Below are 14,569 nucleotides of genomic sequence, written 5' to 3'. Positions count from 1 at the left end.
TGGGCCAGACAAAAGTATTGGCACCCTCAGCCTAATAATTGGTTGCACAACCTTTAGCCAAAATAACTGCGAACAACCGCTTCCGGTAACCATCAATGAGTTTCTTACAATGCTCTGCTGGAATTGTAGACCATTCTTCTTTGGAAAACTGCTCCAGGTCCCTGATATTTGAAGGGTGCCTTCTCCAAACTGCCATTTTGAGATCTCTCCACAGGTGTTCTATGGGATTCAGGTCTGGACTCATTGCTGGCCACCTTAGAAGTCTCCAGTGCTTTCTCTCAAACCATTTTATAGTGCTTTTGTAAGTGTGTTTTGGGTCATTGTCCTGCTGGAAGACCCATGACCTCTGAGGGAGACCCAGCTTTCTCACACTGGGCCCTACATTATGCTGCAATATTTGTTGGTAGTCTTCAGACTTCATAATGCCATGCACACGGTCAAGCAGTCCAGTGCCAGAGGCAGCAAAGCAACCCCAAAACATCAGGGAACCTCCGCCATGTTTGACTGTAGGGACCGAGTTCTTTTCTTTGAATGCCTCTTTTTTTTCCTGTACACTCTATGTTGATGCTTTTTCCCAAAAAGCTCTACTTTTGTCTCATCTGACCAGAGAACATTCTTCCAAAATGTTTTAGGCTTTCTCAGGTAAGTTTTGGCAAATTCCAGCCTGGCTTTTTTATGTCTCTGGGTAAGAAGTGGGGTCTTCCTGGGTATCTTACCATACAGTCCCTTTTCATTCAGACGCCGACGGATAGTACGGGTTTACACTGTTGTACCCTCGGACTGCAGGGCAGCTTGAACTTGTTTGGATGTTAGTCGAGGTTCTTTATCCACCATCCGCACAATCTTGCGTTGAAATCTCTCATCAATTTTTCTTTTCCGTTCACATCTAGGGAGGTTAGCCATGGGCTTTAAACTTCTTGATGACATTGCGCACGGAAGACACAGGAACATTCAGGTCTTTGGAGATGGACTTGTAGCCTTGAGATTGCTCATGCTTCCTCACAATTTGGTTTCTCAAGTCCTCAGACAGTTCTTTGGTCTTCTTTCTGTTCTCCATGCTCAATGTGGTACACACAATGACACAGGACAGAGGTTGAGTCAACTTTAATCCATGTTAACTGGCTGCAAGTGTGATTTCGTTATTGCCAACACCTGTTAGGTGTCACAGGTAAGTTACAGGTGCTGTTAATTACACCAATTAGAGAAGCATCACATGATTTTTCAAACAGTGCCAATACTTTTCTCCACCCCCTTTTTTAGGTTTGGTGTGGAATTGTATCCAATTTGGCTTTAGTTAAATTTTTTTTGTGTTTTTTCATTGAAGACAAATTAAATGAAGATAATAATACCAAAGAATTTGTGATTGCAATCATTTTCAGGAAGAAACTGAGTATTATCTGACAGAATTGCAGGGGTGCCAATACTTTTGGCCACCACTGTATTTCCCCTGGTATGAATTAAAACTTTGAGAGTAAAGTAACAATTTAGTGGAAAAACATAAAAAAAATTGTTTTCACAGCCAAAACTTCTAAAATTCTGTGATGCAATTTATGGATTAAAATAGTCATTGCAACCATAGATAACGTTCTTGTGGAGTTGAGTTTCCAAATTGGGGTCACTTGTGTGGATTTCAGCTTTTTTTGGTGTCTCATGGGCTCCGCAAATGCAACACAGTGTCCAAATTTTCTTTCCAAAAATTAAATAGCAATCTTTGTTTTCCAAAGCATGCTCTGCCATAAACGTAAACACTAATTTTGACTGCATATGGGATATTACGGAGTCTGGAAGAAATTGCATAACAAGTTATAGGATCCATATTTTCCTAGTGAAAATTATAAATTTGGTAATAAAACAGTATTTTACTGGTAAAAAATAACATTTTTCGTTTTCATATCTAAATGTTATAAAGCTCTGTTAAAGGGGTTGTCTTCTACTAGGACAACTCCTTCTTGATCTAAATGTTTGGTCCTGATAAAATAAAAAAGCCTACACTCCCCTCCCGTGCTGGCGCTGTTCCAGCGTTGTAGGCACTCGCGGTCCCGGGACTTTTGTGTGGTTGTATGACAAGTGATCCCGGCACCCAATCAGCACCGACGTCACTGTCTCCCCCTTCGTACGTTTTGAACATGAAGAGGAAGTCAGAGATCAGCTGCAGCCTTAACTTCCTAAATGAGGTAAAGTAGTAAAAAAGAAATCTAACATCTTCATTGTGAAAGACAGACATTGTACATTAAGTGAATTATAGTATATAGAGTACTGGTATTTGCCGCATAGCGATTTGGCTGATTAAGTCCAAAATCTCCTGAAATATTTAAGTATCGCAGTATTCTGTGTATGAAAACAATGACTGGCATTGTGATAGAACATAAAATCCTTTAATTTGTATCAGAATACTTCGGAGTGTCATGGATTTCTCGAACATACATTGTGGCTTTGGATATTCTTCCATTAGGCAGCACTCAATGACTCGAATGCTGCATTTAACGTTTAGATTATCTACATAAAAGACATCAAAACGCCTCTCCTATGTGAGTTCTCTGATGTCTAACAAGGCCCGATTTATCAGTGAAGCAGCTGCCACATTCTGAACATGAATACGGCTTCTCCCCTGTGTGAGTTCTCTCATGTTTAACAAGACGCGATTTATCTTTATAACATTTCCCACATTCAGGGCATGAATAAGGCTTCTCCCCCGTGTGGCTTCTCTCATGTAGGACAAGATGTGCTTTATTAGTAAAGCGTTTCCCACATTCTGAACATGTAAATGGCTTCTCTCCAGTGTGAATTCTTTGATGTGTAACAAAATTAGATTTATCTGTAAAACATTTCCCACATTCTGAACATGAATACGGCTTCTCTCCTTTGTGCCTTTTCTCATGCTGATTTAGACCTGATCTACGAGTAAAGCATTTCCCACATAGTGAACATGGAAATGGCTTCTCTCCTCTGTGACTTCTCTCATGCTTTATCAGACTTGATTTATGTGTAAAACATTTCTCACATTCTGAGCACGAAAATGGTCTCTCTCCTGTGTGAATAAACTTGTGTACAACCAGACTTGATTTATGAGTAAAATATTTCCCACATTCTGAGCATGGAAACGGCTTCTCTCCTGTGTGAGTTCTCCCATGTGTTACAAGATTTGATTTCTGGGGAAAACATCGACCACATTCAAGGCACGTATACGTCTTCTTTCCTGTGGGACTTCTTTTGTTTGTAAGAAGACCTGAGCTCTGTGTAAGTTGGTTCTTTTCACATTCACCTAGCTGAAATCTTTTACGCCCCTTGAGACTTGTACTTGAAGTACCAGTGTGTGATTGGTCAGGAGAAGGTGTGCCGGGGTTATATGACAGATCTGTAGTGTCAAATGCTGGATGCTCTTTAAGGGTGATGACGTTTTCCCCTGAAGAATGCTGCATGGTATCGTCTTCTTCTACTTTACAGTTCAGCGATAACATGGCATCTCCCTCAGAGTTGTTACTTGCTTTTCCTGTTAGGATTAAAAATTATAAATGGATTTCATGATTTCTTTTTAACTCCCAAAGCAGATAAACTTATTATGATTCTTTGCCAAATCACATAACAAGCCAATAGACACACAATGATCTTACAGACAAATTAGAAGCCATGCAAACTAAACTAGTGGATTTAGAGGATCGCTCTCGGCGAAACAATGTAAAATTGCGAGGGATAGCAGAAGATGTGCCTCCTCAAAGACTGAGGGGATTCCTTCAAGGTCTGATTAAAGCAGCTATCCCTAACTTCTCCTCAATAGACACTATCATTGACAGAATCCACAGGGTACAGCGCCCAAAGCATCTACCTAAATCAATGCCCAGAGATTTCTTGGCCCGCATCCATTTTGTTCATATAAAAGAAGACCTACTAACCTTTTCTTTTCCTTATCAACAAATTAAAATCTTTGCAGATGTTTCGGCAGCGACTCTCCGTTTCTTTGAGAGAAAAGGAAGTGGCATATAGGTGGGGTTTCCTGCTGAAGCTTCTCATAAATTACAGAGAAGAATTGCACGCGGTTCCCTCTTTTCAAGAGGGAGAAAACCTCATGTGTAACTGGGACTTTACACTAATAGAACCAACTGGCATTAACAGATCTCACCCACAATTCGTGGAAAATGGCTGGCAACTGTCCTCAGCCAAGAACAAACCTAAGCGCTGAACAATAGAACCCTCTTCGTCTGCGTAGAGACGGAACCGTGCTCCTTTTTCTTTACCGGTCAATCAGGCAGAAATTTTCCCTCCTTCTGGGTCACTGACTAGTCAGTTGCACAGATTCTGTAAATCCTTTTAGTTGATCTGCTACTTAATTGTTAATGTTGGTCAAATTACTGTTTTGTATGTTTATTTTTTCTATTACATACAGGCTAATTCTAAAATTTTGGTGGAGTTTGGGAAGGATGGAGTTGATGATGTATTATGGTTGGAGTAGCCTATGGTTGGTCACAGATATTTTTTGGCTTCAGCCTATTCCTGATTATTAAAATGGTGTTTAAGTTATGTTCAATGAATGTTAATGGTCTTAACAGTCCACAGAAAAGATCTTTTATGTGGAGGGAGGCAGTTTCCTCTAAATGCGACATTTCCAGGAAACTCATATTATATATAAAGATGCTGGTAGACTGCGACACTCCATTTTCCCACATGATACAGCCCAACTATAAGAAAAACAGAGGGGGGTGATGTTGGCTATCAGCAATTCTGTGGCTTTTTCTCCAATATTCTTGGCTTCGGACTCCCAAGGGAGATATATAATTCAGGTATGTTCCATTAATAATGTAATATATACTATTGTAGTAATATACGCGCCTAATATCTCTCAGTTAAACTTTCTGCATAAATTAGTGAAAAAAAGTAAATAAAATAAAAAAGCCATGTCATCTACTATAGAGATTTCAATTTAACACATGATATTCATCAATATCCAAAAGATATTCCTCCCATTTAGCATCTTTAATTAACAAAGAAGATCTATATGATATATGGAGAATCCATCATATGAATGAAAGAGATTATTCCTTCTTCTCGTCTGTCCATAACACATACTCACGTATAGATTTAATTTAGTGAGCAGATCACTTCTGGATGACATTGTACTTTTGTCCATAGGCCTCATCACATAGTCGGATCATGCCCCGCTAATGTTACATGTGGAGGAGAGACACTCGCCCCCCCCCAACTATCTCTGGAAAGCCAACTCGTATCTTTTATCCTTTCCACAAATCGGAGAGAACCTTCAAAATAATAGACAAGACTTTTTGCAAATTAACTCTAAATCTCCCTCTATGAACTCACACAAGGCACACATGAGAGGGATTTTTATTAAATTAGGCCACAAACTTAAACGAGATAGAGATAAAAAAAATTCAATGAAATCCTCTTAGAAATCCAGAATCTAGAAGTCTAAACAAACATTCCTTCAATAGAGAACGAGCTGGCAAACTATGTAATCTTCTAATTCAATTGAAGGACTGCTTATAGTATAAATGTGAGAAAAATCTACAAAAAATAAAAGCACAATATTACTCTCAAGATAATAAAGCAGGAAAATTATCAGCGAGTAGACTAAAATCCAGAGAAATCAAAGCAAAAATTTCCCATCTTAAAACGGCCCTCAAAGACAGAAATTGTATAGCACTAAAGGTATTGCAAACAAATGTTATATTATTCCTCACTTTACAACTTGTCCTCGGCCCCGGAGCAAACTCCCCCCAGCTTGATTAAGTCCTTCCTATCTAACCTTAGTCTTTCTTCTCTAAGGATCAGCAGGAGCAGTTGACTGCCCCTCTTATCTTTGCCATCACACAAAGCTCCGGGACAGGACGGTTTTTCAAATTTGTGTTATAAAGTCTTTATAGATCAATTAACCCATATCTGACAGAGACCCTTCAATATGCAGTTTCCCAGGGTTCATTCCCCAAAAAGATGTTATCCGTGACAATTATAACATTACCAAAACCCGGCAAACAGCCAGACATCCCACAAAATTTTAGAGCCATATCATTATTAACCCCTTTCCGACCATGTCAGTAATAGTACGTAGCTGTGCCCTGGGACTTATGGACCAGCTATGTATTATTACGCGCGCTGCGATCGCGCCCGCACATTAGCGGTGCGGGGCGATCGCCGCCGGGTGTCAGCTGATTGTCACAGCTGACACCTGGTGCTATGTGCTGGGAGCGGTCCCGCACCGCTCCCGGCACATTAACCCCCACAATGCTGTCGATCGCAGCATTGCAGTGGCAAGGGGGGAGGTGATCGGTAAACTCACCTCTCCTGCCGGCATCCAGCGATGTCTGCGGCGGCTTCCGGATGTTGCCATGACGACTCGATGTCATCATGACAACATCCGGGTCACCAGGAGGCAGGACGTTAGTTTGGTCATGCGCAGTACGCGACCAAAGTAATGTCTCCCCTGTGTGCAGCGCTGACAGGCTGCATGACAAAGGGAGCTGCTGCTCTCTATGCCATGCAGCCGATCAGGCTGCAAAAAGTGAACGTCCCATAGTGGGACAATGTGTAAAAGTAAAAAAAAAGTACAAAAATGAAAAAAAAAAAATAAAGAAAAAATTGTAAAAATATATATATAAAAAAAGAAAAAAATAATCCCCAAAAAATAAAAATATATTGAACCCATAATATTTATTTATTATGAAAAAAAAAATAAACCAATAAAAGTACACATATTTGGTATTGCCGCGTCCGGAACGACCTGACCTATAAAACTGTCCCACTAGTTAACCCCTTTAGTGAACACAGTAAAAAAAATAGATAAAAAAAGAAGCAAAAAACAATGCTTTATCATCATACCGCCAAACAAAAAATGGAATAACACGCGATCAAAAAGACGAATGTAAATAAAAATGGTACCGCTGAAAACGTCATCTTGTCCCGCAAAAAACAAGCAGCCATACAGCTCCATCAGCCGAAAAATAAAAAAAGTTATAGCTCTCAGAATAAAGTGTTACAAAAAAATTATTTTTTCTAGAAAATCGTTTTTGTGTAAAAGCAGCAAAACAAAAAAAAACTATATAAATGCGGTACCGCTGTAATCGTACTGACCCGAAGAATAACGCTGCATTATCAATTTTACCACAAGCGGAACGGCATAAAAAAAAATGCAAAAAAACAATTCCTGAATTGTTGATTTTTGTTTATTCTGCCTCCCAAAAATCAGAATAGAAAGCGATCAAAAAATGTCACGTGTCCGAAAATGGTACCAATAAAAACGTCAACTTGTCCCGCAAAAAACAAGCCATCACATGACTCTGTCGGCCGAAATATGGAAAAAATATAGCGCTCAAAATATGGTGATGCAAACACTAGTCTTTGCAAAAAAAGCGTCTTTTAGTGTGTGACAGCTGTCAATCATAAAAACCCGATATAAATCTGGTATCTCTGTAATCGCACCGACCCGAAGAATAAAGTAATCTAATCAGTTATATCACACTAGGAACAGCGTAAAAAAATAAACTCTAGGGTTACGCTTGTGCTAGGGTTAGGGTTGGGCTATGGTTAGGGTTGTATTAGGGTTGGGGCTAAAGAAAAAAAAAATGATGACAATATGGCGACCAGTGTTGAGCGCAAGTGCTCGCTACTTGAGTTTGCATCGGGTACTCGGGTACGCACTGAGTATCGCGGGTGCACGAGAAGAACCTAGAATATAAGACATATTTTCAGTTGTTTCACACTTTTTTGTTAAGTATATAATTCCACATGTGTTAATTCATAGTTTTGATGCCTTCAGTGTGAATGTACAATTTTCAAAGTCATGAAAATACAGAAAAATCTTTAAATGAGAAGGTGTGTCCAAACTTTTGGTCTGTACTGTACCTATAACATCACTGTGTATAGTCATTATTACACCCCTGTGATAACACTGTATATAGTCAATATTACACCCTTGTGATATTACTGTGTATAGTCATTATTACACCCCTGTGATAACACTGTATATAATCAATAATACACCCCTGTGATATTACTGTGTATAGTCATTATTACACCCCTGTGATATCACTGTATATAGTCATTATTACACCCCTGTGATATCACTGTATATAATCATTATTGCACTCCTGTGATAACACTGTATATAGTCAATATTACACCCCTGTGATATTACGGTGTATAGTCATTATTACACCCCTGTGATATCACTGTATAGTCATTATTACACCCCTGTGATATCACTGTATATAGCCATTATTACACGCCTGTGATATCATTGTGCATAGTCATTATTAAACCCCTGTGATATCACTGTATATAGTCATTATTACACCCCTGTGATATCCCTATGTATAGTCATTATTACACCCCTGTGATATCACTATGTAGTCATTATTACACCCCTGTGATGTCACTGTATATAGCCATTATTACATGCCTGTGATATCATTGTGCATAGTCATTATTAAACCCCTGTGATATCACTGTGTATAGTCATTATTACACCCCTGTGATATCACTGTATATAGCCATTATTACACCCCTGTGATATCATTGTGTATAGTCATTATTAAACCCCTGTGATATCACTATGTATAGTCATTATTACACCCCTGTGATATCACTGTATATAGTCATTATTACACCCCTGTGATATCCCTATGTATAGTCATTATTACACCCCTGTGATATCACTATGTAGTCATTATTACACCCCTGTGATAGCACTGTATATAGCCATTATTACATGCCTGTGATATCATTGTGCATAGTCATTATTAAACCCCTGTGATATCACTGTGTATAGTCATTATTACACCCCTGTGATATCACTGTACATAGTCATTATTACACCCCTGTGATATCACTGTATATAGTCATTATTACACCCCTGTGATATCACTGTATATAGCCATTATTACACACCTGTGATATCATTGTGCAGTCATTATTAAACCCGTGATATCACTATGTATAGTCATTATTACACCCCTGTGATATCACTGTATATAGTCATTATTACACCCCTGTGATATCCCTATGTATAGTCATTATTACACCCCTGTGATATCACTATGTAGTCATTATTACACCCATGTGATATCACTATGTATAGTCATTATTACATGCCTGTGATATCATTGTTCATAGTCATTATTAAACCCCTGTGATATCACTGTGTATAGTCATTATTAAACCCCTGTGATATCACTGTGTATAGTCATTATTACACCCCTGTGATATCAATATGTATAGTCATTATTACACCCCTGTGATATCACTGTTGTGAGGTTGCAGCCGGACAGGTCGTGGACGGGAGGGTAAGGGTCCCCAAGGTCCCCATCCTCGGTGATGTAGGACTCGGAAAAGCAGGATCCAACACACATAGTGCTGAGAGGTGTTTAATGGGCCCGAATTATGGGGTCGGGTTTTACGAGCAGCTGAAAGAGTTGGGGGGGGGGAATCAGCTGCTCACTTACCTCCAGTCCAGGTCTTGGAAGGTCTGATTTAAGGCAGCTGCGCCTGTCTCAGTCGGTCTGTGTTTTGCAAGGTGAGCAGACCTTGTATGTGCTGTTCAGACCCTGCTGAAGGCAGAGCAAAGCACTTCATTTAAACGGCTCAGGCCGTGCTGTATGGACTGGTTATTTTGAGTTTTGTTCAGTTATACAGTACAGACCAAAAGTTTGGACACACCTTCTCATTTAAAGATTTTTCTGTATTTTCATGACTATGAAAATTGTACATTCACACTGAAGGCATCAAAACTATGAATTAACACATGTGGAATTATATACTTAACAAAAAAGTGTGAAACAACTGAAAATATGTCTTATATTCTAGGTTCTTCACAGTAGCCACCTTTTGCTTTGATGACTGCTTTGCACACTCTTGGCATTCTCTTGATGAGCTTCAAGAGGTAGTCACTGGAAATGGTTTTCACTTCACAGGTGTGCCCTGTCAGGTTTAATAAGTGGGATTTCTTGCCTTATAAATGGAGTTGGGGCCATCAGTTGTGTTGTGCAGAAGTCTGGTGGATACACAGCTGATAGTCCTACTGAATAGACTGTTAGAATTTGTATTATGGCAAGAAAAAAGCAGCTAAGTAAAGAAAAACGAGTGGCCATCATTACTTTAAGAAATGAAGGTCAGTCAGTCCAAAAATATTGGGAAAACTTTGAAAGTGTCCCCAAGTGCAGTTGCAAAAACCATCAAGCGCTACAAAGAAACTTGCTCACATGAGGACAGCCCCAGGAAAGGAAGACCAAGAGTCACCTCTGCTTCTGAGGATAAGTTTATCCGAGTCACCAGCCTCAGAAATCGCAGGTTAACAGCAGCTCAGATTAGAGACCAGGTCAATGCCACACAGAGTTCTAGCAGCAGACACATCTCTTCAACAACTGTTAAGAGGAGACTTTGTGCAGCAGGCCTTCATGGTAAAATAGCTGCTAGGAAACCACTGCTAAGGACAGGCAACAAGCAGAAGAGACTTGTTTGGGCTAAAGAACACAAGGAATGGACATTAGACCAGTGGAAATCTGTGCTTTGGTCTGATGAGTCCAAATTTGAGATCTTTGGTTCCAACCACCGTGTCTTTGTGCGACGCAGAAAAGGTGAACGGATGGACTCTACATGCCTGGTTCCCACCGTGAAGCATGGAGGAGGAGGTGTGATGGTGTGGGGGGGCTTTGCTGGTGACACTGTTGGGGATTTATTCAAAATTGAAGGCATACTGAACCAGCATGGCTACCACGGCATCTTGCAGGCATGCTATTCCATCCGGTTTGCGTTTAGTTGGACCATCATTTATTTTTCAACAGGACAATGACCCCAAATACACCTCCAGGCTGTGTAAGGGCTATTTGACCAAGAAGGAGAGTGATGGGGTGCTACGCCAGATGACCTGGCCTCCACATTCACCAGACCTGAACCCAATCGAGATGGTTTGGGGTGAGTTGGACCGCAGAGTGAAGGCAAAAGGGCCAACAAGTGCTAAGCATCTCTGGGAACTGCTTCATAATTGTTGGAAGACCATTTCCGGTGACTAACTCTTGAAACTCATCAAGAGAATGCCAAGAGTGTGCAAAGCAGTCATCAAAGCAAAAGGTGGCTACTTGGAAGAACCTAGAATATAAGACATATTTTCAGTAGATTCACACTTTTTTGTTAAGTATATAATTCCACATGTTTTAATTCATAGTTTTGATGCCTTCAGCGTGAATGTACAATTTTCATAGTCAGGAAAATACAGAAAAATCTTTAAATGAGAAGGTGTGTCCAAACTTTTGGTCTGTACTGTACCTTTTTGTGCCGGAAAAAGGCTGTTTTTGTGTTTTACTTCCTGAGCGGTTTATGCTGTCTAAATAAACCAGCCTGGGTTTTCTAATGAAAACGCTTCCTGTGCCTACTTCAACCGCAGCCGAGTGAGTACCAAACCCTACACTGTGTATAGTCATTATTACACCCCTGTGACATCACGATGTATAGTTGAAACCAGAAGTTTACATACAATATATAAAAAGACACATCTGACATGAAATCAGAATAAACCTTTCCCGTTGTAGGACAATTAGGATTTTACCATAATGTTTAATATTTGCCAAATGCCAGAATAATGAGAGAGAGAATGTTTTAAGGCATTTTTATTACTTACGGCAAAATCAAAAGTTTACATACATTTTGTCAGAAAAACTTTGTCAGACCTTGCAGCCCTCTGGCACCCCCTTATCCTGCTGGTCAAACACGGTATTGACTGAGGATAACAACAGGGCGCAGCTGCTCTCATTTATGTCGACTATTGTGGCACGTGAGGTGACAGGACGTACAGTACAGACCAAAAGTTTGGACACACCTTCTCATTTAAAGATTTTTCTGTATTTTCATGACTATGAAAATTGTACATTCACACTGAAGGCATCAAAACTATGAATTAACACATGTGGAATTATATACTTAACAAAAAAGTGTGAAACAACTGAAAATAGGTCTTATATTCTAGGTTCTTCAAAGTAGCCACCTTTTGCTTTGATGACTGCTTTGCACACTCTTGGCATTCTCTTGATGAGCTTCAAGAGGTAGCCACCGGAAATGGTCTTCCAACAATCTTGAAGGAGTTCCCAGAGATGCTTAGCACTTGTTAGCCCTTTTGCCTTCACTCTGCGGTCCAGCTCACCCCAAACCATCTCGATTGGGTTCAGGTCTGGTGACTGTGGAGGCCAGGTCATCTGGCGTAGCATCCCATCACTCTCCTTCTTGGTCAAATAGCCCTTACACAGCCTGGAGGTGTGTTTGGGGTCATTGTCCTGTTGAAAAATAAATGATGGTCCAACTAAACGCAAACCGGATGGAATAGCATGCCGCTGCAAGATGCTATGGTAGCCATGCTGGTTCAGTATGCCTTCAATTTTGAATAAATCCCCAACAGTGTCACCGGCAAAGCACCCCCACACCATCACACCTCCTCCTCCATGCTTCACGGTGGGAACCATGCATGTAGAGTCCATCCGTTCACCTTTTCTGCGTCGCACAAAGACACGGTGGTTGGAACCAAAGATCTCAAATTTGGACTCATCAAACCAAAGCACAGATTTCCACTGGTCTAATGTCCATTCCTTGTGTTCTTTAGCCCAAACAAGTCTCATCTGCTTGCTGCCTGTCCTTAGCAGTGGTTTCCTAGCAGCTATTTTACCATGAAGGCCTGCTGCACAAAGTCTCCTCTTAACAGTTGTTGAAGAGATGTGTATGCTGCTAGAACTCTGTGTGGCATTGACCTGGTCTCTAATCTGAGCTGCTGTTAACCTGCGATTTCTGAGGCTGGTGACTCGGATAAACTTATCCTCAGAAGCAGAGGTGACTCTTGGTCATCCTTTCCTGGAGTGGTCCTCATGTGAGCCAGTTTCTTTGTAGCGCTTGATGGTTTTTGCAACTGCACTTGGGGACACTTTCAAAGTTTGCCCAATTTTTCTCACTGACTGACCTTCATTTCTTAAAGTAATGATGGACACTCGTTTTTCTCTACTTAGCTGCTTTTTTCTTGCCATAATACAAATTCTAACAGTTTATTCAGTAGGACTATCAGCTGTGTATCCACCAGACTTCTGCACAACACAACTGATGGTCCCAACCCCATTTATAAGGCAAGAAATCCCACTTATTAAACCTGACAGGGCACACCTGTGAAGTGAAAACCATTTCCGGTGACTACCTCTTGAAGCTCATCAAGAGAATGCCAAGAGTGTGCAAAGCAGTCATCAAAGCAAAAGGTGGCTACTTTGAAGAACCTAGAATATAAGACATATTTTCATTTGTTTCACACTTTTTGGTTAAGTATATAATTCCACATGAGTTAATTCATAGTTTTGATACCTTAAGTGTGAATTTACAATTTTCATAGTCATGAAAATACAGAAAAATCTTTAAATGAGAAGGTGTGTCCAAACTTTTGGTCTGTACTGTATATATACCACCAGTTCCTTCCAGGAACGTATATATACCACAATCCAGCCACCCTCAAACCACAATATCACATAAATACACAGTATGCTGCCACCACCAATCTCTTAACAGGTGGATCGGGTACCCGTTAGGTAACGTGAATTAGCGGGTGAGGAAAGTGTTTGCTCGACATAGGACAAGAAGAACGAAGCTGGTAAATAATACTAATTTACTCCCAAAAGTTGGCAGTGTTTACAAAAAATATACAAGATATTATGAAGGAGACAATTTACATATATGCATAAAACAGTTATTAAAATAAAAGGGATAAGTAATAGCAAAACCTGCACCACGAGGTGATGGTCTCAGATTCTGTGGGGGGGACAGCTCCCTGGAAATTAGGTGTGATTCCTCCACGCAGCGAGGAGTGCTTGCGTCTGACGTCCCTGGGTTGGAATGAGCCAACATGGACGTTTTGGTTTTTACTAAGGAGGCAAAACACTAGGACACACCCATGTTGTTTACCTCACACGGGGGCTCGGTTTTGTGAACCCACCCAGCTGCACAAGACATAAAAATCCTTCATCTTCTATATCTTGGTATGGGGGGGCCCCACATCCAAGATGGATACATCATGTTTGCCGTCACCAATATTCACGGCGATTGGTATCAAATATATTTCTATGACGTTCAGAAGCTCAGACCCCATTTCCTCGGTTTCTGGTGGTTTCCCAGTTATGAAAGATACACCATCATAACTGGAAAAAGGTGAGCATCCCAAAAATGTGGTCATGTGCATTATTAAACTCGACATTAAAAGTTTGTACAGTTACACAATAGGGCTTTGGAGGGGAAATCCAGTGTAGACCAGTATGCTTGCTTTTGGCTGAGGTTTATGGCGGTTATAAAAAATCCTTGTTTGTTGGAAGCAAGAGTAGATTTCTATGGAGGTCCCTTCCAAGTGAACAGGGGGTGGAGATTTAAGACATCTCTGGCTGTCCTTTCAACATTTTTAAAACTAGGATAAAAATACATTTTGCCTGACACCTCCCCCTTTTAGACTGCGCTATGGAGGTAGAACCTTCTGGTACTCCTCCAGGCGTATCCCTGGAGGCTCCCCTCGCCGGGACAACCCATCGGCATTGCCATGCTCGCTGCCTTTGCGGTGTTG

General features: G+C 40.5%; 1 protein-coding gene across 1 annotated transcript in view; it reads right to left on the bottom strand.

The window, feature by feature from the left end:
• Positions 1-1,677: 1,677 nt before the first annotated feature.
• LOC141243759 (uncharacterized) overlaps positions 1,678-14,569 on the bottom strand; it is a 111,112-nt gene continuing 98,220 nt past the window's right edge. The window contains exon 9 of the mRNA XM_073668949.1: positions 1,678-3,490. Coding sequence (XP_073525050.1) covers positions 2,511-3,490 — 980 coding nt within the window. The 3' untranslated portion in view covers positions 1,678-2,510. The remainder of the gene's footprint in view (positions 3,491-14,569) is intronic.

This window comes from Phyllobates terribilis, unplaced genomic scaffold (assembly GCF_046119375.1).
Source record: "Phyllobates terribilis strain yellow unplaced genomic scaffold, ASM4611937v1 Scaffold_2__4_contigs__length_985480577, whole genome shotgun sequence".
Taxonomy (NCBI): Eukaryota; Metazoa; Chordata; class Amphibia; order Anura; family Dendrobatidae; genus Phyllobates; species Phyllobates terribilis.
Note: the sequence above shows the minus strand (reverse complement) of the source record. Positions and strands in the feature narration are given on the sequence as shown.